We start from the raw sequence: 27941 nt of genomic DNA, 5'->3' as shown, positions 1-27941 counted from the left end.
TGGGCATCAGAGGTTAAAAAATGTCATGTTTGCAAAGCCTTATCCTGCGCAGGCTCAAAGCTGTATTTTATGGGCTACGCTTCAGCTACACCAACTGATGCACGGAAGAATTCGGACAGCCAGAATACCAGGACATAAAATACAATTTTGAGTAAAAGAGAGAAAGAAAAGGTTTCAATAACACCACCATTGAAGTACTTTTCTCCCAGTTTTGGGAAGGTGAAGGATGATTGCGTTTCTGCATCTGCACACTGCAAGCCTCAGGCACAACAGGGGGTGGTGAAGACTGGCTGCTGCTTATTGAGATTTTAAAAGATTTTGATGAATAAAGCCGAATTATCACATTAGAAAGAGCACGAAGATTTAAAAGCCCAAGTTAAATATCACCATCATGGCAGAATTGCCATCTCTGAAAGCTGACATGCACGCCTGGAACCCTCCCTCTAAAATATTAAGAATAAAGCCCTATCAGCAGCACGGGGGGCACTGGGACTGCCCTGCGTCTCTGCCAGGACGGGATGGGCTCACCTTGTTTGGAGCTGACGTCAGAGGGGATGTGAGATGGGTGCGACCCCGGGGAAAAGTGCTCATCGCTGTAGGTGATAAGAGGGGTGAGGGGGTGAACCGCATGAGAAGGCTGAACCACTGGCACCTTGTTTGACTGCAAGAGAAGAAAAGAAAAATTACATTATTGTTAGCAAGGTGGGGCTTCTGCATTAAAAAAAAAAAAGCACTTCCAAAATGCAATTTTTATGTATTTGTATTTACTAAGGAGGGGGACAACACTGGAGCTGCCAGATGGCAACCCGGTTTGCTGCTGGAATCGGTGTCCTCGAACCACCGGTGCCTGAGGAGGGATTGAGAAAATGCAAGGAAATGGGTGGGGCCAGGAGCAGGAGGAAAGGCGTTTGGGAGACACAGAGATGGGGATGGGGAAGCAGCGGCCGGAGAGCCGCAGGGCGGGAGGAGCACCATGCTGGGCAGGCACCGCGCACCGAGGGCTGTGACCAAGGGGCATCAGAGCCAGCAGCAGCCCTGAAAAAACCATTTGGTTACGGGATCAGCATTAAAAAAAAAACCCTAGGTTTAAATAAAGCACAGGTTTGCCACATCTCCAGCCTAAAAGCAACACAAGCATCATCGATCTCACTCCTCCTCTTCATTGCTCTCCTGCACAACTGTGGCACGGTGCAGAGGGGACAAGGCCCCAGACTTGCCAAACGGTACGGAGGGCTTTTCCCCTGGCAATTTTACAAACTCCACTTGAAACCTCCTGGTCTGGGTAGCAGGTAACTGAAAAATCACCCTTCAAAGCCTGATTTCATATATAAGGGGTTGGCAGTAGCCTCTCAGAGGAGCCAGTTAGGGAGGAGACCCGTTGACTGCCCAGGGACAGCTGGGACGCCTCTCGCTGCGTCATGCCAAGGAGAAATCAGAAGCGCTACAAATGCCCAAGAGGGTCCCGAAATGGGTGCCATAAAGCGATGTCCATGCAGGTCAAGATGCATGCTTCCCATCAGCCCTTCCCACAGAGGCACAGGGGAGGGGGCATTCCGTGTGATGCTGCCCAAAATCACACTTTTGGATCAAGGCTGCAAGATAAAGGGGCTTGTCCATCCTGGCAACATGCTGCTGTATTAACACTGCTTGAAACACAAGTTGCTCTTCCCATGGTAGGATGAGACATAGTGACGATGCCAGCGTGTAACAGGTGCTATTCATTTGTACCCTTGCCACACTGTATCCTGCCCCTTAGCAAAAATATTTACAACCCAAACAGGTTTTTATTAAAATTAACAAAAAAAAAAAAAAAAAAAAGGTCAAAAAAAGCTCAGTAGTCCTTCAGAAAGGAATGCTGATAAAACTTGGCAATGACAGCCTGTCAAATACTAGGCATTAAGAAAAGAAAAAAATAATTTAAAAGCCCAGTGAAATTAATTTTCTTTGAGCTCACTGTTGAAATCCTGGCACACACAGATGTTAGGACAATACTCCAAGCACAAACCCAGGATTTGTCTGGACTTCTAGAAGCAGAGGGGTTATTAAATGGACAACTCGATTTATTGTTAAGGCCGGTAGGAGTAGAGGAAAGGGAGCAAATGGGAACCAGTGCTGCCTTTTCTGCTTGCCTTGTTTCCAGAGCTCTACCTTAAGGAACTTGCATTAGCAGGCAGTATCTTCTTAATGTCTGACCTATCCCTCCAGTCATATAGCTCAGAATCTGGTGCCATGAATTTTTGCTAAATTATGCTATCCTTGCTCTCCTCTTAATTTTACGGTTTTCAACACAGATTTGCTTTCCTGTGGGAAAGAGATAAGAACCTGAGGATTTTAATTTAAGCTTCGGCCTTGTCTTATATTTTGCAAGACGGAGAGAGAAAGCAGCGCCAGTAGGTGTTTTAAAGCCAACAAGCATTAGGTCCATTTTTGTGACCAAATAATAAAAGCAATATGAATTCTCAGTAATATATATGAGTTGAGTTGTAAAGGGGATAGTTCAGACTGGTGTTCATCTTCCCTGTTTGTATAAATTCAACAAAAAACAGATGCCAACAAATTTCAGACGCTTTACAAACCAGGCCTCAGTCTTTAGCTGCAAGGCTTGTGGGCCAACCCACCATTCAGCAATTACTTTATCAACAATAAACTGTATATTATGAATAAAGATCAAGCAATAGATGTATTTAGGTCACACACATGCAGCTGCTAATCAGCATTAATTTCTCAAAATTCAGTAATTAACATTTTGTATTATACTGGATGTAATTGTCATGCACGCCTCTGGTATCAGGGTTACTTGCTTTCAGAAATCACCTATTTGTACTTTGAGCAAGGCAATCCCCGTACCCCCTTGCTTTCCAGCACCCTGCAGATTTCTTTTTTTTTCCTAATTCTCAACACCTTATCCCCTAAGCCCAAGGCAGCGGCTTTCAACGGGCAAAGGAACCGTGAGAAGTCAGGAGAAAAGCAAACCGCTTGTCAGCAGGCTTAAAATTAACATATAAACGGGCCGTATCACCATTAAGAGCATGTGGGGGTCTTGCAGAGCCAGAAACTGAAAAAGAAAAAGTAATAATAAATAATAACAATAATAAAAAGCTCTCCAGCCTGCCTGCCCCGCACCACTTTGGGAGGACCTAGGGAGCTCTGGCCATCTAAATCTTGCCGGGCACCCAGATGTGCCACCAGACAGGGGCTCAGTGGGAACAGGCCGAGGCTCCCCATTCCCTGTGTTCCCACCAAGACGATCACAGTGACTGATGGGCAGAAAGCACAGGGCGACACGTGCGAAATTAAACCAGGATGAGGAAGGCCTGATGACATATTTTCCAAAAGCCCTATGGACTAAATCAGTTCTGCTATGGCACCTGCCCTACAGGTCAACCCAGATGGGTTATCCAGGCCCTTCTCCTAGAGAAGGTTCAGGGCAGGAGACCAAGATCTTCTACACAGACCTGGATGCCCCTCTCGGGGCCCTCTTAACACTCCCAGCCCTGGGCTGGGGTGAGCGGAGGAGCAGAGTGGCCCCACATGCCCCAGCTGTTCCCACAGATGCTGTCCCTTCCTTCTTGGGGACATCTGGACTGGGGACAATGCTGAAGCCCCTTCCACCACCTACAGCTCTCAGTGGGCATTACAGCCCCACAGGCTTTTCAGGGCTGAGTGACATGGCCAAAACCCTACCTCAGGCTGAGGTACAAGACAGTGCTAATTAGAATCCTCCTACCGCAGCCCAGTGTCTTTGCCCATAGGCTTCCTCCTCCTCCCACAAACATGCCATGCCTACTACATTCACCTCCCCAGATCCTCTGAAGACAGAGCGTACAGCTGCAGAAACACTTGAGCGACTGACAGAGACCTAAACCCAGGGACCACTGGTCTGGGTCAATGTGATCTCCATGCAGGGGGAACTTGGTCCCTCACGCTTCGGTCAGCCCCTGCTAACCAAGCTAGCAACCACCACGGCTCTCCCCAGCACACTGGTGACATTTACATCTAATATAGGCACAGTTCGCGGAGGACCTGTTCTCCTCAATACAACCTTAAAAACCTTCCCCTGCAAAATCCTGTCAGTCCACACACCTTCAAAGAGACAATTACATAACTACCCATTGTCCTACATGAGGTTCTTCAATATCTCAGTACAGAAATTATACTTCATCCACCCACCAAAATGTAGTATTTTGGTGCAAGTTGGTAGGTAAGCAGCTTCTAGAAACACAATAAAGCAGGTGAGAATGCAATTCTCATTTCCAAGACAATTGAAAAAGCTGGGCTTCACTGAAACAGGTCCTAACACAGCTCCAACACAGCTTATGTGGTATATTTCCACACCACATCAGTTCTGTCATCTTCATTAAACTCTGGGCCTAAGCTTCTTCACACACCCTGGAAAGTAAAGGAAATTGAATGTACAGCCTAGGTCAAGATCTTCAATTTGGAAAAAATAAATAAGGAGCTAAAAATGAGGACCTGTGGCTTCAAAGTTGTAAGGCTTTACGGCACCTTGCCACATGGGTGTCATAACCCGTTATGAACGTTAAAGGTTAATGTTGAAGGGATCACCCACACCTGTTGGCCTGGGGACACCCAGCTGTACCCCACAGGATCCAGACCAAAGCGACACTCACTCCTGAGCAACTAAACCTTGGTGGCCTCCAAGGCAGAGGAGCCCATCAGGGCTCTGCTACCACAGCACAGTCTCGCAGCAGAGCCTGCAGTAGCATCCTCTGGGAGCTGGCCTTGCACCCAAAGGACCTCTCCCTGGCCCTCCCTGGGACACTTCTGATGCTTGGATGTTTGCTCATCAGCCTGCCCTTCACAGTTGGTATCTTTTATTTCTCCCAAGCACATGCTCAGGCTGAGGTGAGGCAGTGCAGGCAGGGGATGGTCCCCTGAAGGGACACCAACAGGGCAAACAGGCAGGGCTGGAGAGAATACATCTACTGGAAACAGCAGGAGCTGAATTATTTGACCAGTTAGTGCAGGGATGAAGCTGCTATTCAGTTTTATGACCAAACTGGAAAAAAAAAAAACAAACCAAAAACTAAAATCTGCAATGAAACATTAGTGAGCAAAGGATAAGAGCTCGCAGGGACGAGGACTCTGACCCAGCAGCGGGCATTACCCCAGCAGGAACTTCACTGTGCACCGGCCACCAGTTTAAAACTATTGCTGCGTGAAGGTAACGCAGGAACAACCGCTCAAGTCCGTAAAAGAGCAAATGCTTCTCTTGCAAACAGCAATCACAGTCTGCAAGAATCAGGCTTGAATCGTACTCGGGCATTCTGGGCAGGGCGAGGATGGGAGGAAGGAACCATTGGCACAGCTGCTGCCTCCCTGCGGGAAGCGGCTCCTGTGCCACGTGCAGCACCCAGCGCCGGCGGCGAAGCTCCTCTACCAGCACACAAATACAGCAGCGTTACTCGCCATTTCAAATGAGCGCTGTCCTCTCATCCAAGGAGTACACTTTGAGACAGCGTAAATTAATCTCTGGTGAGTTGATGGTGAAATGCTGCATCTTGGATTCAGTCTGAACCCAGCACGTTTTTCCTGACTTTTGAAAAGCAAGATGCCAGAAAAAAAATTCTAAACAGCAAGCTAATGCCTCAGCAAAGGCCCGCACCTGTAAGGTATCCTATATGCAACAAGTGTGCAAAAACTATAAAAAGCAAAAATGCCTGTAGGTCAGCGCCGGGCGAGGTGGACAGCTGGGAGCTCCCGCTGGAGCTGGGGTGACCATTTATTCCAGCTGCTGTACAGAGAAAGATACTAAAGTAGTGATCCTTCAAAGGAGGCACATCTCTACAAAGGAGGTCGCAGGCAGGCAGGGAAGTTCACAGGGAGCCACAAGCAAGTGAGCCTGTGCACATAAGACCCAGGCGTCCCTGGGTCAACACCCAAAGAGGTGATGCGTTGTTTTTTGTTTTGTTTTTCCTTTTTTCTTTAAACATTAACCTGCTTCTAAAAAGCCAAAAAAGGCCCCAGCCTGTCTACTTTTCCTCTCCTGTCAACAAGTTGTGTGTTGGGTACAGGGACTAGCAGATGGTCTTCTCAACTCAGCCTAAAATAAGCCAATTAAAATAATACAAAACCAAAACAAAACAAAAAACCCCAAACAAACAAAAACTTGAGAAATGCATGCATTCCCTTTTGTTCCTGAAAGAGAGGGTAATTTTGAAAAAAATGTGGCTTTGAGTTTTTGACAGCAAATGTTAAATTCAGGGGGGAAAACACAAAAACAGACAGCTCCTCCAAAAAACCCAAAACCAAACCAAACCCACACTCTTCCACTATTGCTACAGCAGCTGAGCAAAATAAAACGACCAATGACTTGCTGGAGGATTCGAGGATACCTTGACCTAAAGAGACACCAAAAATCCGTCCATTTTTTAGCTTATTTAACTTATAGTTTCTAGAGCCCTGAGATCATCCTTAGGCAAAAGGTTTTAGAAAACCCAGAAGACAGCAGTTTCAGTTTTCTTCTCAAAATAGCGATAGCATTTTAATGGCTAAACTAACCCTGCATTTATGCCTTTGCCAACCAGCTGCTGCAATAAAAATGCAAGACCAAGAAGAATGTACTTTTGGAGCAAGGTCAAATCCAGGCCCATGTCCTGGTTCATCATGGACCTGTCGTCATAGACAAACTTTAGCACAGGGAGACCAGAGGTGGAAGGAGAGGAGGCAACAGTAAGATGGTTTGGCCAGAACTAGTTACCAATAGATGAAACAAGCTAATCAACACCAGCAATAACTGCAATTAGAATTTGCCACCTCCCTGGGAGCCATCGTACAATCCCTTCCCATAGACACCTTTGCAGAGGTGCAGCAAGCCGAACAAACAGAGAGCTCAGGTTACTTCCCCCTGTTCCCAAACCATTTATTTAGAGCAAATAGCTTTATGCCCAAAGCCAACATCCCTCTAGGCTCTTGACAGCAGAGATCATTTTATGCTTAATTTTCAACACCTCCTCCAATTGCTAGACAGTGCAACTGGGAAAATTACATAGCGGATGGGGGAAGGGGTGGATTTGGTAACCCTACTTTTAGCCTCACCTGAGGCTAAAAGGAGCAGGGAGGGGAAAGCATGCCCACAGGAACACCCCATTCACAGGCAACAGGGGCTTAGGAATATTGTGATTTATGAAAGCCAGATAAAAATGGCATAGTCTTTTTACCCTGCTTCACATCTTGACAATGGGAGATGATTTATCTCACTGACCTTTCGTGCTTACAAACAGAGGGGGTGACACCCCAGGGACCTGCTGCGGTAAGGAGGCAAAGTGAAACGCTGCATCCACTTCAATGTGAAGATTTACAACTGCTAACGCTTAGTCAGAACAAAACTAGAATCAAAATCGCACATTTCAGGAGGTAAACTGATGGCAGGCTGAAGTCAGAAAAAACATCGTCCTGGTCCCCCTGTTCCTCACATCCTGCATTTCAGCGCTTTGCTAGGTAATTAAGTCGTATTTAGTGCTGGGAGCCAGGGAAGGGGAGAACAAGAAAGTTACTTTAAGTCAGTCATTGAAGACTTCCCCGCCTCCCCAAGACACATTGCATCAGGTGACTGCAGAACCGCAGCAGCCCAGAAGACCCCCGGGAGATGAAGAGAAGAAGCTGCCAGTGCATCAGCAGGCAAAAGAGGCACCCAGGATCCTTGCTAGGGTTTCCCATGGTTATTCAGGAGGAAAAGTTTGTGCCCCTTTTCCAGCTGCCCAGACTGCCTTCCTTTTTGGGAACCCCAGCAGCAACCAGCTGCGGCTGCAATGCATGGGAAAGACAGCTTCATGGCCTATGGTACTGTGCTATGGTCTGCGGGCACAAAGATCAGCACCCAAAGCAAAGGGGGTGTTGGGGGTTTTGGGGCTGGAAACACAGGCAGCGTACAAGAAGAGGCAAGAGGATTTGAAGCAAACTGCTCTGCCTGAAGCCCAAAGGGTTGGTGCGCGATAAAAACTTCAGTACAAGAGCCAGGGGAGCATTGCAAAGAAAAGAGTAAATGCGATTTGATAAAGCCTGGGATAAGCATCTATCTAGATGGATTACAATCAGCAACCGGATTCAGGTTAATTGCGATGTTAGTGAGAAACCACCACACTTAATGGCTTGTCTACATTCTTGTCTTTTTCCAACTTCCCCCCCCAACACTCCCCCCCCACCCCTTCAATCTTGGAAATTAATATAGCACAACTGTGACGGGTTTTTGCTGAAAAATTGTAATAAACATTTGAGTTCCCTCAAGACAGCTTTAAAAACACGGGTGTTGAATCTCTGACAGAAACATGCTTTATTTCAAGCGTTCATTAAGCACTGCCATTAAGTAAGTGATTAACGCACACCCAGTATTAAAATAGCTTGATTAGAAATCCCCTGCTATCTCTGTTTTCTTCTCTCCCGTGACTTCTTAATTTGTTTGTTCTCGCCTGCTCAGGAAGGCTGTCGGGAGACCTGGAGTGCTGGTGAACCATGCAGGGAGCCAGGAAGGTCTTGCAAGGCTCCGACCAGGGGAGGACAAGTCCATTTCTACTTACATACTGCAAGTTCACATGTACACAGATCAGACTTATGTTGCACAGCCCATTAGTTTTAGAAATATGTCCTAATGACTGATAGGGCATTAAATAGCCAGCAAAGCTACCTGTTTGCAGGGAAGGGTTTCCCTGTTAAAGTATTTTGCACCATTTTATTTTGTTCTCCAAACTCAGTACTGGGTCCTCTCTGACAGCCATTAATTGCCAGTAAATATTCCACAATTTGCCAGCCAATGTTCGTTTTAAGCTCTGGTTCCCACATGATGGTCCTTTTAACTGGTCCTGAACAGTTCATCTTTTTCCTGATGTAAACACATGCACCAAGAAGCCCACACCCAACAAGCGGCAACCTGCAGCAACAAATCACACTTGACCCCAGGGGTCACTAAGTGGTCCCAAAACCTGGTAAAGGGGACTGCCAGCTCTGGAAAGACTTAACTCCCAGATGGCAACACGTCCCACAGGCCGTGGCTCCCCAGCCTTTACCCCGCACATCATCCCTACTCCTGCCTCGTCCACCCTTGTCACACTCAAGCCAGTCCCGTCAGCTGAAAAGGCATGTTTCCCTATCATTTCCTGACCTGTCCAGAGCCCTTTCTGTCCTCTGCTGGCCAAGGGTAACATAAGCACTGCAATGTTTTAACAAGCTCAAGCTCAAGCCTCAGAGTCGCAGGGGTCTGGCTTATTAACTGCTTTGACAATAAGGACGGCTGCCCTAAACCAGCAGAGGAAGCCCATGGGACATCAGAGGAGCCAGTGCCTGAAGCCTGGCTGCATGCCGGGGGTGGGAGGATCAGCAGGGGTGTTATGTGCCAGGGACCCCCAGGGGTTTTGGGCAGAGGGGAAAGATGCTGGAGCCCATCCTGGTGTCACCTCTTGTGCAGTCTTCAGCTCTTCCCTGGGGAAAACACTGCTCTGGTTTCTGTCACCAGAGCTTGAGCTGCCTGTTGAGTTAAGACAAAGACACAAGCTTGTTTTGCTTGCCTCGAGGTTATCAGCATCCCCACTCACAACAGCTTCGGCATCTTCTCCGGGGTACTCAGACCCCTGAGCTAATGTGCCTCTCCTGGGCAAAGGGAAGCACTTCGGTCCGATATTCAAATCAGGGGCTCCTCTGCACCCTCAAGCACCCACTTAAATCAAGCATGGAAACCACTCGGGCAAGTGAAACACCACCTACTACATAAACATACACATTTTGTGTGAAAGCAGGCGGTCCAACAGCAGCCTCTGAAGCCTGGCGTTCCTGTTCTGGCAGACAACATGCGTCACAGGATGGAATGACTTTTCCTCATCGGCCTCCTCATGTCCCACAGGATACGGACCAAGGCTCCTGGGGGAAACCGAGAAAAAACCCCGTCCTGCACCCTGGTGACAGGAAGATGCCTTTCAGCATCACATAGGCAATGGATCAAAAGTGCTTGAAATAGGACCTCCAGTAAATGTATATACATTAATTCCGTGTTACAGCCTATTCAACACCACATGCCATCAAAAAAGAGACCCAGAAGACTGAGAAATGGGTCAACCTCTCTTTGAGCAGCAATTTTTAAGACACACTGAATAGAAACGTTCTTGACTAAGAAAATGCGAGACCATGACATGCATCAGGAAGACATCTGAGCTCTGTCTCATAGAAGGTACGGATGCCTGTACAAGTACCTGACACACCTTTACAAGTCCAAAGCCTCTGTTCACCATGTCTGAATTTGCAGCTTAGAGGTTGATCTGGCAGCAACTGCTTACTTCTAGCAAAACAGAGACAAAGTTCTGCTGGCCATCCTACCCAAATGTGACTGATGTTTTCAGAAGTGCTACTGCTTCATCAGCCTTCTGAAAAAACAGGGGGGGAAGATAGAAATGGGTGTGAAGAAGGAAGAGTGATAAATTTGACTACACTAATGATTCCTCAGCTGGTCCTTGCTCCTGGCAAGTCCTGCTCCCCACCACGCCATCACTGCCGAAAGGCTCCTGTGGGGAAATCACCACCAAGCCTGACCCCCTCTGGCCCCGAAGTGCCAGGAAGGGCTGTCCACACTTTGCCAGAAGGAGCCTCCACCATTGGGATTTTAGCCGCTTCAGGGGGATTTCCTGGCAGAACGGGAGCCGATGCATGCCCAGCTTGAAGCCCAACACCGACAGCTGGGGCTGCGTGCATGGCGTTAAGGACGGTAGGGGCAGGCAGGGCTGGGTGGGATCGACACAGAGGTCACTCAGTGTATGATGGGGTACGAAGGAAACACCAGAAGGGCCAGTTTCTCCAAACTCGAGGCTCCCAGGCACCACTGACCCTTTGTATGCACTGGAAAAAGTTTTCACAAAACTTCCCTGAGTCCAGCTAAACCATATTAACAGATTTATCCAATAGCATGCAAATTCAGGTTTTAATGAAAAGTCTTAAGCCCCTGCTCTAAGTGATTTGGACTTTTCTGCTAATGGCATCTGCTAATGACCAAAGATTTAATGCATCAAGTCTTAGCATACATCAGTGCAAACAATATAACCATTTAGTGGAGGTAAAAATTCATCTCATTAGACAGCCGTCATTGGATGTGGGCAAGATGGTCCAAAGGCTTAAAATAAAATATTCATTTTTAAACTACAAAAAAAAAAAATCCCTAAAAACGTACAAATGATTAGGCCAAAAGCAGCAGTCTGCTAAAGCGTCACTAGGATTGAAAATGCAAACTGCAACATTTATCTGGAGGTAAAACGCATTTGCAAGTACTTAATTTCTGCAGCACTGTTCCACAGAAGGCAAACCCTATTTTAACAGGAATTAAAGCAATAGGGCCCTCCAGAAACAGGATGTCTCTTAGACAGGTTATTTGAACCATCACTGGAAGGTCACAACAGGAATTATTTCTCTACCACATTGTGCAAGATGATTTCAGTACAAACAAAAGTGTTGAAAAGCTACTAACTTAATTTTATAGATCAGCCCCACGAGGGTTCGTCACGTCAATTAGACACAAAAACATGCCCTAAAATTACATTATGTGTAGCTAAAAATATAAAAATCACAGCACACAGCTAAGGAGGAGCAAAGAATGACTTCAACAAGGCACGGGCTCAAAGGAGCAGGGCTGCAACCACTTTTTTTGGCCCAAACCATCGATGCTGACTGTTTCATTTGGACTCTTGGCATAAAAAGGATCAATAAACCTACTGCAAAACACTGCTGGACGCTGAGCTACCGACACATAATCTAAACGCTCAGTATTTTTAGTCCCATTTGCCAATCATCAATTCAGAAGATACAGAAAAGGGACCAACACCTCTCAGCCATGGGCTGCCAGTGGGAGAAGACTCAGGTCAGGGGAGTACTGTAAATTTTAATGGGCCTGTGCAAGCTGCCAGCCTGTTTGCAGGAGAGGCAGAAAAAAGAAGGGAAAAGGGGTACCCAGAAAAGATGGAGCACTCCTTCTTTGTGCCTGCTGTCTCCCAGAGCACCTTAGGAATAATTTTTTTCTCTCCTCCCCAAAAAGCAGTCACAGCAACCTCAGGGCAAGTCTTGCCTCCAGCTGCAAGAGAGGAGCCAACAAAGGAGCCCTGGAGGATGCTCCTACGTCAGCTTTGGGGCTAGATCAGCCTCCGAGAGCTCCCATCCCTGCTGAAACACACCCTCATGACCCAGGGAGTGCTCAGACCCAAAATGCATCTTTCCCAGTGTTGGTGGCATTGGCTCTCCTCTGGCTTTGCTCCAACCCATCCTCACCTCTGCCCACCACCCTGTGCTTGCCCCCAGGAAGCTGCCTGGACACCCTTGACCCCACTCAGCTTGTTTTACTGCACTGCACAGCACCTTCAGGCTCCCCAAAAACAGGCATTTCCCTCAGTTTTCAGGCCTTGCCCATACAGGCACACAGCCATCCAGAGCACTGACCCGAAGGCTCTCTGGTGGCTGGGGTGGCCCCAGCTTGGGCAGCCCATGAGATGGGGAGAAACATGGGGCTCACCTCCTCCCCCTTCCCACCCAACTCAATTTGGTCTGTTACTACTAAGCTGCTTCCCCCAGCTGGCCACAGGGCTTAAAAAATTGTTGCTGGTATCAACAACACACATGATGCCTTTTAAATCCTGCATAGGATATTTCTGCCTGCTGCTAGACTTGATTTTTTTTTTTAATTCAAGAGCTGCCCTTTAAAATTTAAAAATCACTTTTAAAAGGAAAAAAACCACACCCAGCCCACAACCTAAGTTTTGTGCAGCAGGCACCTACATCCTCATAAAAATGCTGGGCTGCACTTTATAACATGGGTAGAAGTCTAAACATCGTAAAAAAGAGCCTAAATTGCCAGATTGCCCAAGCCTCCAATAAATCACCCTTCCAGATGGGCTTACGGCTGCACACAGAGCCCCGCTAGTAGCAACGGGTCGCCCCGTAATTATATTTCAATCCTACTAAACTCAACAAACATTATATAAGAGTTATGCTTGGTTTCATTAAAGAGGCAGTTCCGAAGTTTACCATCAGCCCATCATTACCAACAGTTTGATTTTTCATGCAATTAGTGCTCCTCTGTGCAATTAACTCCCCCCCAAAGCATGGCGAGGGAAGAGGGGGACAATTTTTTATCATAACCACATCCCTCCTCAGTACTTTCCATTGCAGTAAAGGCTGTGCTTGGGAGAAATACAGCCACGTTAGACTCTGCCAGACACCGCTAAACAATTTATCAGGCAAAAAATTAGCTCATGCCAGGAGAGCTTGGGGAAGCAATCAGTCCCTCTCCCCACTCCACTGCCAACAGGGCGAACAGTTGAGTGCCAGAGATGCCCAAACGCAATGCTAACACCTTTCTTTTTTGGGGTGGACACACAAGGGACCTACACGAGACCTGCCCATTGTACACGCGCTGCCATGGGGCAGTAAACCCTGAAACCGCTGCAGCACCTGGGGTGGGGTGGGCGAACTCAGCCAGCGACAGTCCCACCCAGCAATCCTTCCCACTGCCACCACCCAGAAGCATGCCCAAGGTCTGCAACCACATACTGGAGAAGATTTTAATTTTAAATCTTGTTTTTTCCCCCTCCTTCTCTCTTTCCCCTGCTCCCAGCAGAACTGGCAGGCTCCCTCCCCGTTCCCAGCACTGTATTTCAGAGGTCAGGAGCAGACCCTCCCCTCTCCCCTGCAGAGGGAGCATGCTTTTTGGCTTGACACTCTGGGATCTGAGGAGCATCTGGAGGTTGGGCGGCAGAGGTGGGTGCTCTGGCTGCAGGCCTGGGGGATGCTACACTCAGACACATTTTCAGTTGGTTTCAGAGGTTGCTTGTCCACAGCTAGTTGCACAGTTTGCCACATTTATTTGTGGATGAGGCAAATGTTTACTGCCCCTTTATTCAAGAAACAACCTTGGAGATAGATTCAGGGGAATCTATTTCAGACCTTTAAACAAGGAATCAAGTGCTCTGTTCTTAAAAAAAATTTTTTTCCCTTTTATGGCAGTAAAGTGCCCTTGCTGTGTAATATTGCATGCTGCTGGACAGAAAGCATGTATATGTCTCTCTTACTCCTATCCTATACCTAGGATAACGATACCTTAACCTCATTTAAAAATAAAAATTACCCCAAATTTCAGGCTCTTAACATGCTTCCCACATCTCACAGGTGCCGGCTCACAGCCAAGACACTATCACACCGTGAATCGCAGGCAGAAGTCCCCCCTGCCTTTCATGTAGTTTGAGCACCCACGCCTGAAGACAAAGCTGGCAAAAACACCATGCCAACCAACCGGGCTCAGGACAGTCACCCCCAGCCACAGCCAGAGATGGGACCATGAGCCACGGAGTGAACCCACATCACCCCAACTCGAAAGGTGCAGCCCCTCATGCCACCAGACTAGCACAGATGCAAAAATATGACATCTAATGCACGGAAGCAGAGATGGGATTTGCTCTTCTCAAACATCTCTTCCTTCCGTTCGCCCTCCCCAAACGTCCCTGTCCATGCATAAGCTGCTCATGGGGAACAACCAGCTCAAAATGAGTAATTAAATGCCAGTCAATACCTCTCGGAGGAAGATACTGTGGATAATTTCTCATACACCCAATATTTTGGAACTCACCGTTTGTATCACTTGCACAAAACTAGGAGCTGAAAACATTAGGAAAGCAGCTCCTTCGGTGTTGCAGGGAGATGGAGCACAGCTTTTCTCAGCATCGAGCTCTCTTGCACTAAGTCAGAGGAAGGAAATGCTGCCTCCCCCACAATTTTTTTTTTTTTTTTTTCAAAAAAAACCACCTTTCCTCTTCAGAAAAGCCAGGCCAGGTGTTACATGCTCTCGACATGAAGCTAAGGCCAGGCTGGCTAATCTGTAGGTTCACTCGTTAACGAGATAAAGGATTTCAGTGCGGTGCCGCAGACTGGGCTGTGGGAGCCGTGGGCTGGAGGAGTGCTGCCGGCAGCCGAGTGTCACTCCTGGAGGAATGCCTGACCTTTCCCGGGGCTTTGATCATGCTGGCTCGCAGCGTGAGATAACCAGCCCTTTGCAGAATCCGGAGGTAATAAAAAAAGCAGCTTTGAGGCCTCGTGTTTTTGCAGGGAAATACTTACCTGTGTTCCCAGCACACTGCCCAGTCCCCACCGCCCTCCCCAGATACCAGACACTTTAAAGCCAAACCCATCACTGTCAGCTAAGGGAATCATGTAAAGCACTCAGGTGAGAGTTTTCAGCTCTTGTTTAATTTCTCTTAATTGAAGAGAATACTTGTGTATCGCTCTTATGGAAGATGCACGTACAGAGACTCAAACAAGAGCAGAGCAACAGGAGGACAGTCTCCAATTAGTACGCAATTAAGCTGTAAGTAGGATAATAGGAGGAGAAATTTTGTATCTTACACAAACAAGATAGCAAAAGAGATAGATAAAATCACAGAAGGGGAATAAAGCTTTATCCCCAGTTCCCCTCTGAATATTGAACCCATACAGAAAGGACTGGATTTGCTGTTTTTTTTTTGTTTGTTTGTAATTATTTTAAAGGGGGGGGGGGGGGGGGTCTTTCTCAGGACATTTCATGATGGCAATTTAAACAAGCCAGTGTAGTACCAGGTTAGTAAAGCATGAAACACCTGGAGCCCTGGGTTGAATGTGCTCAATCTGTAAGTGATAATTAGATCAGTCTTGAATACTTCCTTTAACGAGTCTACACAAGCTCCACATCCACCCAGCCTGCTTTTGGTCACCAACCTAGAGCAGTTCACATGATCTTCTCAGGCTGGGGTTGTTTTGTTTTGTTCGGGCCACTGCAGTATGGTCTCTAAAGTTAGAGCTACAATTCCTAGGTGCTCTCTGCAGGCTGTACGCAAGGCGCGGGGCTTGCTCTGCAGCACTCCTCAGCTGCAAGCAGGCTGATGCCAAACTGAGCAGACCTGGATAAGTTACCCCTCCGGGGGGAAAAAAGTTGTGCTCAGCTATGCTGTCTTCCTCACGGGGGTTAACTATGTAGATTTCAGATGCAAATTTTACTTTAGGGCAGGCTTTATGGTATTAAGAGTCTCTTTTTCAGCCTTCTGAAATTTCATATGTATACATGCTAGAGCTCTCTCATCTCTGTTAATTGGGTTTTGTGGAATTTCGAGGCCTGGGGGCCAAGGGGGGAAGGCTGCTGATTAAAGCGTGCCGTGCAGAAGTGGATGCAGAAGTGTTGCACAGTAACAGGAGGAAGACTGAATTCCTCCAAGCTACCTACCTTCGCGTACACAACCCACCCGCCACTTTGGAGAAACCCTGTCTTTTACCCTGGCCTTCCCAAGGGTGCAAGGAAGGCTCCTGCCGCCTCTGACCGGCATCACAGGGAGGATGCTCACCTCCGCTTCTCCAGTTGCACAAATCGATTTTAGAGATTTCAAGGCTGGTCTGCAGCTACATTTCCTTATTGCAGGGTGCCTGCATCCTCGCCGCAGACCTGAACAGGGCCATCTCCCCACAGCCCTAACCCCAAAGCGGTGGCAAAGGGGGACAGGGAGATCCAACACTCTGACCTACACCCTTCAGGACCATTAAAGAGGAATAAAAGGACGTTTAATCTCCCTTTGTTCCCTTTCATAACCCAGCATGCACATGTGTGTCAGAATGTGTTAGGCTGCAATGCCTGAATTGATGAGATGATGTGTCTGTGGGGGTGTGTGTCCATCCATCCCCACAACGAGGGCCCAGAAAATACTCATTCCTGCATTTGGCCAAACTGTATCTGTCCACACATGAGGATCCAGTCCGGGAGCTTGCTTGCTGGAGCTAAATACAGATATTCACACACCCATTATAAATGCAGTCTAGTTTCATTTTTAACCCACAGGAGGGTGTGGAGGGAGAAGACATCAAAGCATGGACACAGGCTACCCTGGCATTCTGGGCGTGCAATTTTATCTTCCCCTCATTTCCCTCCTCTCCAAACCAGCTGCTACAACTATCATGATGCTTGCCCTCCGGCCAGTATGCTGGAAAACTGGCTTCCAAGGCAGTCATTAATCTCTCCCCATTACCCAGCTGGCACAGGATTTTGCTTAGATTGGAGGAGAGTCAGCTCTGTGCCCTGCGAAACACCAGCGGCAGCTCCCGCAGCCACACGTGCCAGGCACCCACCGGCCCCGCTGCCTGCACCGCTGCGACAGAAGGGCCACCATGCGAGGGACACGGAGTGTAAAACTGAAAGAAACACAGGCACCGAAGAGCACTGAAAGAAGATCTTTGATGTGAATTGAATAAAACCCGCCTGTCAATAATGACAGTGGGAAGTGCTATGCGTCGTCGGGGGAAGGTGGCTTGAATCAGAGCTAAGTTTAGAGACTGACTTCTTGCATAGCAATAGCAGCAGAAAGTAGCCCCTATGTATGCCAGTTATGCAAGTGAAATAAAGATGCACATAAACCATCAGCAAGAAAATGCAGCTCAACAACGTTATACTTTTTATTCAGCCATCAGGTTTCGACCCATCTGGGGTAACAGGGCTGGAAATACACAGACAGGTACACGGTACGCTGAGAGCAAACCAGGGCCGCTCCAGTAAAGCCAAGCTGAAATGAGAATAAAGCAGGCTTAGAAAGTAATGACGTGCGCTGCTGCAGGTTCATTAAGGAGATAAAAGTAACAAGATGTGTGTTTTGTGCAATTACCACCTGAAAAGCAGCCATTTTACTGTCTCCCACCATATACTGCACTGTCCCAGCAACACTGGGACCATGTTTGACCACCTACATTGGGACAAAAGTAACCTCTTCAGAGAATACTTTTCTTGTGTGCTGATGGGGTGATTCATACCAAACCTGTCACATCCTCTCAGTAATACTGCTCATTTGCTACTTTTAGAGGGCAACAACAGGGCCCACTGAGAGCCCTGTGTATACATACATAAACCTGCATTTGATCTGCCAGTAGGACTGTAGGTTCCCCCAAGAAGAAGAAACACACAGGCGAGTTTTTGATCTTCCTTAAAGTACTGCTTATCTCAGCTTTTGTTTGTTTTCTGGTTTTTGGGTGTGGGGTAGTGTCTGATGTGAATGCCACCCACCATAACCTATCTAGGCAACGAAACAACCATCATAAACCACTGCTGGAACAAAAATAGCAGCATCTTTCTCTCCCCTGCCTCCCCCAGGCACAGGCCACATGCAGGACGGTACTGCCTACATGCGCAGCTCCAAGTATATTTTGCAGATCACAAACTCAGAGGTGCTAAGCATGGGTCTCCCATCCTTATCTTGCACCCAGACACTTCTTAGGGAACCTCAGAGTCCTTCCTGATGGCTACCAGAAAGAGCAGCCCTTACCAAACAGCCGTGCAGCAGGGAGGGATGGTTCCCCCCAGGCTGCTGGTGGGTGCAATCTCCAGCTTGGCCCAAGGAAAGCTGCTGCCTGTGGTACAATCGGGTGGGTGAGCATCTACAGGACTGGCTCAAAACAGTTTGGGCCCATGCAAAAAGCCTAAAACCATGGCACACTGAGCCTTCCCTGCTGCCTAAGACTTCATCTTCTCACCTCTTCCTCACCATCTAGAGGGAGTGCCAGTCCACAGCTAGACTCACAATGGGGTGCAACAGCAATGGTACCAAATCCTAAATAGAACGGGGGAAGTGGTCTGAGAGGGATTTACTTGAGGCTGCAGGTTAAACCAACCTTTGCCCACACTTACGGCTTAGTCCTTCTTGACTCCGGAGCATGCTGGCCAACTGTGGCCACACGTGAGCAGGGGGCAGAGGTCACCAAGCAGCTACGCTCCTACCAGCTTTTGGAGGGGAGAGAAAAGACAAAAGACCCAGCAGCCAGGCAGAGGAAAAAGCTCTTCATTAGCAGGAGGCAGCAATCAGCCGCTACGCTGCCTGTTTTACAGTAGCCAGCCAGGCGAGCACGCGGTGAAGGGGGCCGCCGGCGAGCACCATGTGAGCTCTCCATTCCCGGCACATCCTTCCTCGCCAGGAAAGGACATGAACTCCCAGGAAGCCCAGCTGCGGGGTCTGCTGCCGAAATCCTGCAGGGCTCCTGCTGAAAAGCACACTTAAAATGCACACTAAAAATAGAGCCTGCACTGATGCTATGTTTAGCGGGAGGGTGCATGCTTTTAGAAGGGCCGTTGTCACCTCCGACAGCAGGGGCAAGGCCAATGGGCATGCCCTCAGGATGGTCCCACATACTGGCACCCAGCACGAGCATGCCTCACAAGAGTCACATTTTCCTACAGAAAGGCAAAAGCAGGCTGCAGGAGGCCGTTAGCAAGACTGCTGGGTAGTGGTCCCTGCTCCAGAGCAGCCGAGTGGGGGGCAGGAGCCTGGCCTTCCCTGGGAGCTGTGCCGCTGGCCTGTCCCATGCGTGGATGCTTCCTTCCCTGTGCCTCGGTTTCTCCCTGTGTAAGTGGGATAATGGGCCTCATGTTCTTCATAAAGCACTTATGGATGTGTTGCTTCATCCAGGCACTCAGGAGAGCCAGGTACAGCTGTAGGAAGTAGTATTTAATAAGGGTCACTGAAAATTTGTCAGCTAGTGAAAACACAAAATCTCCTGCTTAGCTTGCCAAGCCAAGCATCCGTCAAAACCCTTGACTAACCACCTCCCCAGTAAACAACAAAACACCTACCTACTGGCTGGACTGCTTAGGCTACAGGGGCAGATCTGGAGCTGAGGCAGGCCCCAGGCTCTGCACCGGGAAGCCCAAAGGGGTGGTTTTGCACTTCCCGCAGCTCGTGCTGGGTTTCCTCTCCCCCAGAGCAAGCCAAGGGGATGCACAGCACGAGGAGGAAAGGATGCCGCATGGTCCCTGTGGATGCTGCACAGGACGAAATGGCACCTTCCCCCATTGACTTGCTGAGCCCTGTGGGGCAGCGAGGCAAGGCAGGGGCGTCCCACCTCCAGCACCTAGGAGGAGCCACTGAAAGCCAAGCTTCTAATTAAGACCACGGCTTTGGTTAATTGAGTCCAATTCACCTGTGACATGAAGAGCCCCAATCCCATCAACAATAATGGAACTGCATCGGCTTACACCAGTAATGACTTCAAATCAGCGGCATAATAAAGCTAATTCAATACTTCTTCAGGTCCAGCTGATGAGGCTGCCACGGGAGAGCAGGAGACAGCCTTCCTCCTGCTGTGCCGACACCTCCTCTGGAAGAGAGGGCGACGTAAATGGACGGAGGGTTAGAAGGGCAGGAAATGTAGAAAATAAAGTAAGTTTCCAATAACAAGACTAAGGCTTATTTTTAAAATCAAATTAATCTTCGGGGCCACCCTGTGCAAGCACTAACGACGGAGCAGCGCTCCCCGCAACTACCTGTCAGGATGAGGAAAGGCAAAACCCTGCAAGGCAGCTGCAAGTTTCCAACCTGCTGCGTGCTGCTGAGCCACTCCGCCGAGCTGGACCCACCGATTCGGGGTACCGGAGGCAGGAGTCGCGTCACGTGCGTGCTGGGTAGCGCCTGCCGGGGCGTGGGAAGGAGCTCACGGGAGACGGCTGCACACTGGCGGCCCCGGGGAGGAAAGCGGAGCGACATGAAAGTTGCCCGACGTAGGCAGACATGCAAATCAGCAGCTGCACAGCCGTACCGGCAACCTCCTCATTGCCACAACAGCAACCTCCTAATTGCCACGACGCCCGCCGCTCTCTCGGGGCGGGTGGGGGGGGAGCCATGAGGAGCAGGAAGGAGTGAAACCCTGTCACGGGAGCAGGGGATGTGCTGCCGGGGCTGCCTCGGGACAGCCCGAGCACCCCGAGGGGTGGGAATGGCACGGCTTGGCCCCCAGCTGCCCCACACAGGCCACTGCCTTGTGCACACAAATTTGTCTCTGCCTCCAGCCAAAAAAACCTAAGCCGCCACTCTTCTAAAGAGACACACATTATTTTAGAGCAGTCAAGTTATGACTGGTCTGATTTCCATAATACGCGCTCTGCAAACATCTGCCTGTTATTTAAGGCTTGGCTCCACCGGGACCGAAGTTGAACAGGGCAGACCTTTGAGCCAGCGCGTCCGCAGAGGGCTTCTTGCTGCTGGAGCAACCTCAGGGCAGAAACGTGTCTGCCGGGAGGTAAGGGTGGCCACTCCTTGCTCTCGTGGCCACAAAGAGCTTCACGTTTCTGCCGTTTTCCCTGCACGCTGCTGACGCTCCTACTCCCATCGCAGAAGGGCTCTGCCCCCGTCTCTGCCAGAATTACCTGCTCACGCCAATGAGCTGCCCCCAGAGACTGTGCCACCCGCGGGAGGACCCAGCCAGGGTTATCTTACCCAGAGAGACACGGGCTGCGTATCACAGGCGTCAAACAAATCATTTGGCACCTTCAGGTTGTCTGCCATTTTTGCAAGCGGACTGTCCCAATTAGATGAAGTTAAATGCTGCCCTGAACAGCGAGCGTTGCTGGCAAGAAAGTTATTCTGGCGTTATTGGACTGCTCCCTCCCTACTAAGAGACCGCAAATTGGTGTTTACTTTAGAGGCTAAGTAGGCCAGCTTTGAGAAATCACGCCTGCCCCGCCATCCTGCAAGCTCCGGCTTCCCGGTGGCTCCTCAGAGGCTACAGGATGGAGCACCGGCTCCTCGCCACGCACCTCTGCGCCATGCCCTTGCTCTGTGTTTAGCCCCTGCTCCATCCCAGCCTGACGCAGCGTTTGGCTGCTGGTTTTATTCCCTGCATACTATACTGGGAGAGCTGAAATAACCAAGTCTCTGTACTGCAGCGAGTTGACACAGGCTAAATCAATTAGCTGCTATTGCTGGGATGCTCAGCCAGGCCAGATCAAAAAAGACAAAGAAAGAAAAGCCCCACGCCAAGAGGAACCAGGCCCAGTCAACACATTTAGCTCCAGTACTTTAATCATCATATTTGCAATGGAAAAGGGAGATGGCTGATGCTTCCCGAAGTGACTAGATGCAGGCTTGCTTTCCTAGGGCAGGAGGGGCAGAGAGGATAGGCAGAGTGCTGCAGCTCCCATTCACCTCTCCTCCATCCTTTGTTTCTATTCAACACGCACTTCACACAAACACAGAAAAGCAAAATACTCTGTAAGTGCAGTTAAGGCACTTTCCATCCAGGTTGGGTTGTTTAAGCCCTGCAAGTCTCCTAGTTCACCCTGATTCAAAACAGCACATTTGGGAGATTGTGCTTAGCATCCCTTCAGGAAGGACACAGAAAAGATCACAACACACCTCGTATGTCCCCCTTTTCTCTGGGCAAGATTTATTATTTTTCAGTAATCTTTGCTCTGCATCAGCTGTCCCAAGGACTACTAGTCTTCGTCCTACTGACCAGTGGGTAAGCAGCACGCCCCATACCCAGCATTTTGAGTACCAAGCCCTGGACCCATTTTTGCCTCTGCAAAACATAAAATATTTCTTTTGAGATACTGACAATTACGGCTGACGAGACTTCACCTACAGCTGGGACTGGAGGAAACCAACACTCGTAAAGGATGAAAGCAGCTCCACATCATCCAGCTGTAGCCAGGCAGCCTCTAGCTTCAGCTCAGCCCCTCGTGCAGCCGCTCCTGATGAGAGGTATCATGCCACGCTGCTCTTCACTTCAAAGAAGACAACTGTAAGGAGAACTATTCAAGCAATTAAAAAAATTATCTTTAAGATGCAATCTACCCAGAGATGAATGGGAATAATTTTTATGTTTCTTTAAAGGCAATAACTGGCTGAATGTTTCTTCTCAGTAAAGTTACTACAGTAACTTCTACCTTATCAAAATGAGAGACTGGAGATATCATTTCTTCACATTGTAGGCTATATCTTCCATACCATATCTTGTAGTAATATCTATGCTCACTAACCCTTTTCTCGTTCAGTTTGTAATCCTATAAACAACTCTGTAGCAGCTCATGCAATCGTTTACATAGAAAAGCATGATTTGTTTTTCTCAAGGCAGCGAAGGCAGCAGTTCAGCAGCCTGAAGTGAGACGAGCCAGCTCCAGGTTACCAGGAAGCTGCCTGAAATCACCTCCTCAAATTCTCAGTGAAGAGCAAGACCTAACACCAATACCCATGCCTCAGCTTACTTGCATCTGCATATCCTGAATCCTTTATTCTTCCTCTTCTGCTCTGTTGTCTCATCTATGAAATGGATATTATGCTGCACTGCAGACGGGAAACAGGCCCTGAGACATCAGCTACTGGGCTGAAGTTGTACATCAACTAGACTTTCCCAAATCCTTCGAATACTAGTGCATTCCAGGTATTTATGCACACGATGCACGATCCATGCCTATTAATCACTTTTGGTTGGATAAATGTGTTTTTTGCTGTTGCAGTAGCTATTTTGTGAAGCATTACCCGCTCCTGTTTGCCTCTCACGTGCCCGTGGGCAGGTACCAGCACCGGCCCTCCTGAGCCAGGGATGCCGACAGCCGCCTTGAGCTCCCCCCGACAGGACTCGAACGTGAGCGCTGGCACCTATTACAAACACCTTTAAAGATGCAATAGAAACAGAAGCTCAAAGCCAACAGACCTCTTTCCAAAGAAGGCTTTTTTGGTTTAACTGCACCCCAAGATGTCGATCCTGAAGAGGGACACAGAGGGGTTTAGCTTGTGTATCACAACTTTGGGGCGCAATGCTCCCCTCTTTGCAGGTTAAGGCTTAAGCCACATACTTGATTCAATCAAGACAGTTAACGGACATTAAAAATTTCATGAATCAGCTACGAGAAGGGGTTAAAAAGTTCCATCAATGTTTTTAAAAATCTATTTTAAAAATTCCTTTGCAATTTAAATTTATTGAGAGGCAGAGTGATCGGGGGAAATATCACCAGAAGGAAACGGTTTTACTTTTTTTGAGATTATGCATCTTTCACCAAATACTTAAAAGGAAATCTCAGTTGTTATTTGTAATAACAAGGGATTATCAGAGTCCTTAATTTACTGTTGAAGTCTGCAGTGAAGTTTCGTACCTTGAGTGAGGTGCAGCCTAATCCCTGTGTGTGACTACATTTAGCAGTGAGAGGGAGGTGTGCGGAGGGTGGGGAGAAGCAACTTTTATTGAAGACAACGCTCCAGGCAGCCCCGGAGCAGAGTGGATCCAGTTTGAAAAGAATTGGCAACCCTAAAACTTTTTGATAAGATAAAAATTCATTGATGTTGGCTCACGCTAGGCCCACTTCAACTCTGCACTTGTCCTCTGTGTTTCCTTGGCATATCTGTTCCTTTCCTCTATCTGCTTTAGCATAACTTTATTTTTCTCTTTTATCTTTAGCTAACTGCACCCAGGGACTGGAGGGATTGATTTTTTGTTTTGACTTATTGTTTGAAGATCTGTAACTCAAAGCAGCTTCTTGCGCCTCTGATGTCTAAGCCTGAGCAGTATAAAAGGTAAAGCTCGTCCTGTGTACCAAACTGAGCGGGGATACCATTTTATAATCAGTCATCTGTGTTTTATTTTGCCTTTTTGGGAGGAAAACTATTTTAAGACTTTATAGGCAATAATACTTTAAATAAATATTCTCATGGCCGATACTACACACACCAGTTCTCTTTTTTAAAGACAGTCAGCTATTGCTCACCACTCGGGAAGAAAAAAAAGTTTCTAATTAAAGGAGGCCATTATACATCAGAAGATATTTTGAGCATCACGTCACACTACCGACAGCCTACTGCAGCCAAAATGTTACCATGCAAATCTAAAAACGCTCTCGCTCAGAGATGCGCTACCACGAGGCCAGCCTAAATCCCCGCTGGGAGGGGAAGGCAGGAGACGCGAGACGTGCTCGTCAATGCTGCTCGTAAACAGCGATCCCTCATTGCCATGTTAATACCACCCTGTCCCGAGATACGGAGGGACAGAAGAGGATTTTTGTTCGCTTCCTCTGCCTTCTGAGGGCCAAACTCGGGAGATTTCTCCTTTTTCCTGGCAATTCTTCCCGCCCCCCTAAAAAATGCTGCTAGGCTCTTTTAAACAAGGAATCAGGACACAGCACCCAGGTTTCTCACTGCACATATGCATTTCTGTATCATAGAAAGCCGATAGCCACGGCACACATCGACTTTGTTTACGATCGCCCGTCTCCACTATTCCCTGAAGTTGCCCAGCTTGCTGAAATATGGTTACATATGCAAACATTATCTCCCAATTGTAACCTCATTTTCTGCTCTGCTGGACAGCGTGACCAGCATTTGTCATCTCGCCGCCCCCGCCCGCCACATCATTCATGTGTCTATAATTGTCATCAAGATGTGGCATGTCAGCAGGACTCCCGCGTCCGCTGCTCCCCATCTCCACGCAGTCACTCAGGTAACAAACCCATAATCTCGCCCTGTTTTCATGATGGTTGAATTACACATAATTGTTTCTGCACAGTGATTGATTTCTGCCTGAATAGAGACCTCTGCCTTTTTTCAATGCGAGCGAGTGGCAGCCAAGTCTCTCCATCTAGGAGGAGGCAGCAGCCTTTGAAGAGATCAAAGCCAAGGCCGCGAGCAGTTGTGCGCCCTGGGAATATGGAAAGCCTTTATGCTCTCAACCCCATTTCCAACATCATGTTGGATTGCAGCTGCATTACATTCTGCCAGCATTCTTAATGCTTTTAGTATTGACTCTGACATCACCGATAGCTGTTTTAAAGTAACAAAAGCTGAAGGATGACTTATTTTCACAACTCCATAATTGGAACATGCAAAGTTAGGGGAAGGGAGCATTTGTTTTCAATCTGAGATACAAAAGAAAGCACAGAAAATTATATAAGTTCCCCAAAATTAAAAACACGTTTTTCATATGGAAAGAACAGAGGGGGCATTTTTATAGCCTAGACCACACAAAATGAACTGATTATGCACATGCTTTTTCAAGCCTAAAGGCTGAAGTAAAAATACGATTGGGCAAGTGAGTCAAATTGGGAAAAAATATTGTGACTCATGGTACGTTTAGGGTCTTTTAGCACCTGATGCAGGGCAAAATAATGCAGATGTCCAGGCTGTCACCTTCCCGTTGCAGCAACTTGTAGTAAACTGACAGCAGTTCACTTACCCTAAACCAGGCACATGGTACATGGCAAATGAACACTAAATCCCCATTAGTTTCCTAAAAAGATAAATAATGATCTAAAAGTGTAAAATACCGCAAAGCTTCCTCTGAGATTCCCTTTCCTGCAGTCATACAGGCAACTCTTAGGCTGCCTTAAAACTATCCTTAACACAACATTGTTTTCAGGGGCACCGAACGCTCCCACGCTCCTCCTCTCTCCTCATCTGGCTTCACTGGTGAAAACAAAAGTAAATCTCATCGAGAAAGACTGCCCTGAACTTTGATTAAACATACGTCTACACTGCCCTGAAAAAATACTCCCGGAGAACTTTTAAAACTTATCAGTGGAAAGGAGCGGGGATAAGGAGGATGCAAAAAGCGAGAGCCTGGGAGGGTGCAGCAGCTGAACCACTCTTGTGTCCGTACACTGACCAGTCTGAGCACCACTGCTACTTCGACAAATATTTTTATTCATTCTAAAACCACTGAACAGGAGCTTTTAAGAGCAGTAATTTTGAAATGTGGTAGGTGCCACTACAATGTGCAGAGTGGTGAGGAAGGAAGAATGTGCAAATAAAGCAAAAGCTGTAAAGAATTAAACATTATAAGCTGTAAAGAATTAAACATTATAAGCACCCATGTATTAGCAATAAAAATAATTTCCTCTTAGTTGTATCGTTTTTCTTCTGCTGTTCTAACACTCCATTTTCCCCTGTAGTCATTAAAACCCGGACTCAAAGACAACAGCAAAAGGATCTGCCCTCCCTCCCTGTGGACACAGAGCTTATGTCCCTGTCATTTCAAGGCTGGGAAACTGTCTCGTTTTTACTTTGACTGTTCCTTAGCACACACTAACCACACTGAGGCTGGAACTAGAACCAAACGTAGCAAGCTCTTTACCAAGATATAAAAGCTTCTATTTTTTTTAGTAGCATTAAGACAGAAGTCTTTTCTGTGTTAATCCCAGGTTTGGGGTTCTATTGCCCCTGCCTCTATTCTCCTGCTATCCCCAGCAAATTTACTGCTTCCTCTGCACAGCTTGCTTTCTTAAATCAGGACTAATTCTTTGTGGCTCTGGTGTCCACTCTGATAACCAGGGGGATGCTCATAAAGCAACACTGAGGAAAAAGCGGCAAGATACAGAGAGCTGGAGCAGTGACTGTAAGCAGAGGTATCTGCTGCCAGGGCAGCTAATGCAACTTCTGCCTATCCCGCGAGGAGTCCCAAGTACCTGGAAACAAATGCCAGCCTCGAGAAACAGAGCAAGCAACATGTGTAGCATTGCAAAGGTCTCCAAAACACTCACCACTATGAAGAAACAGCAACAGAGAAGTCACTTCTACGTGATGCTGCAACCCTGCCTTTCAGCATCAAACCATTACTGTGATGAAAAAGTATGTTTTACCGTAATTACCGCTTATTTTCCCTTCCAGTTAATTTGCAGAGATTCATTTGGTACTTGATACTTTTGCTTGAAAGATTGCTACTTTTTTGCACTATTCACTGAAATGTAAGAGACACCATTTAGCCCAAAAGAGACACATGAAGGCTGCCGGCCAGCTTTTCATACTGCGCAGCTCACCACATAACCTTCAAAGGCAGCTCTCCATGTCCAAGCAGTGGCACGGCTTCTCCTCATGCAGGCTTTTTCAGTGACCACATCAGAGAGGGCCAGGGGACCTGACAACAAACCTCACCACTTCCTTAAATCCTGATCCCTGCAAAGTGACAACCTGCACGACTGCAGCAAACCGAGTTTTAGGCTTGGCTGTGGTGCTGGGTTATATGCAGCCGCCAGCTGTGGCCACCATGTATAGGCTGCAGCTACCGAGCTGTGAAGGAAAAAGGAAACACCACCGATGACCCAGGTAACCCCAGGGAGGCAATGCGACTGGGGCACACTGCTCAAGAAACACAGATAGGAAGCTGAGAGCTGTGCTCGCTGGAGCACATTAAAGTAGCTGGTATTTCAG

General features: G+C 47.9%; 1 protein-coding gene across 9 annotated transcripts in view; it reads right to left on the bottom strand.

Moving 5' to 3' along the window:
* The window catches only part of LEF1 (lymphoid enhancer binding factor 1), a 71718-nt gene that overhangs the window by 29087 nt on the left and 14690 nt on the right, over positions 1 to 27941 (bottom strand). For all 9 annotated transcript variants that reach the window (XM_075090686.1, XM_075090687.1, XM_075090685.1 and 6 more), the window contains one exon: positions 529 to 661. In XM_075090686.1, the coding sequence (XP_074946787.1) occupies positions 529 to 661 (133 nt within the window). The remainder of the gene's footprint in view (positions 1 to 528; positions 662 to 27941) is intronic.

The sequence above is a fragment of the Phalacrocorax aristotelis genome, chromosome 4, assembly GCF_949628215.1.
Source record: "Phalacrocorax aristotelis chromosome 4, bGulAri2.1, whole genome shotgun sequence".
In the NCBI taxonomy this organism is placed as follows: Eukaryota; Metazoa; Chordata; class Aves; order Suliformes; family Phalacrocoracidae; genus Phalacrocorax; species Phalacrocorax aristotelis.
The sequence above is the reverse complement of the archived record's forward strand: the minus strand, read 5'-3'. Positions and strand labels throughout refer to the sequence as shown.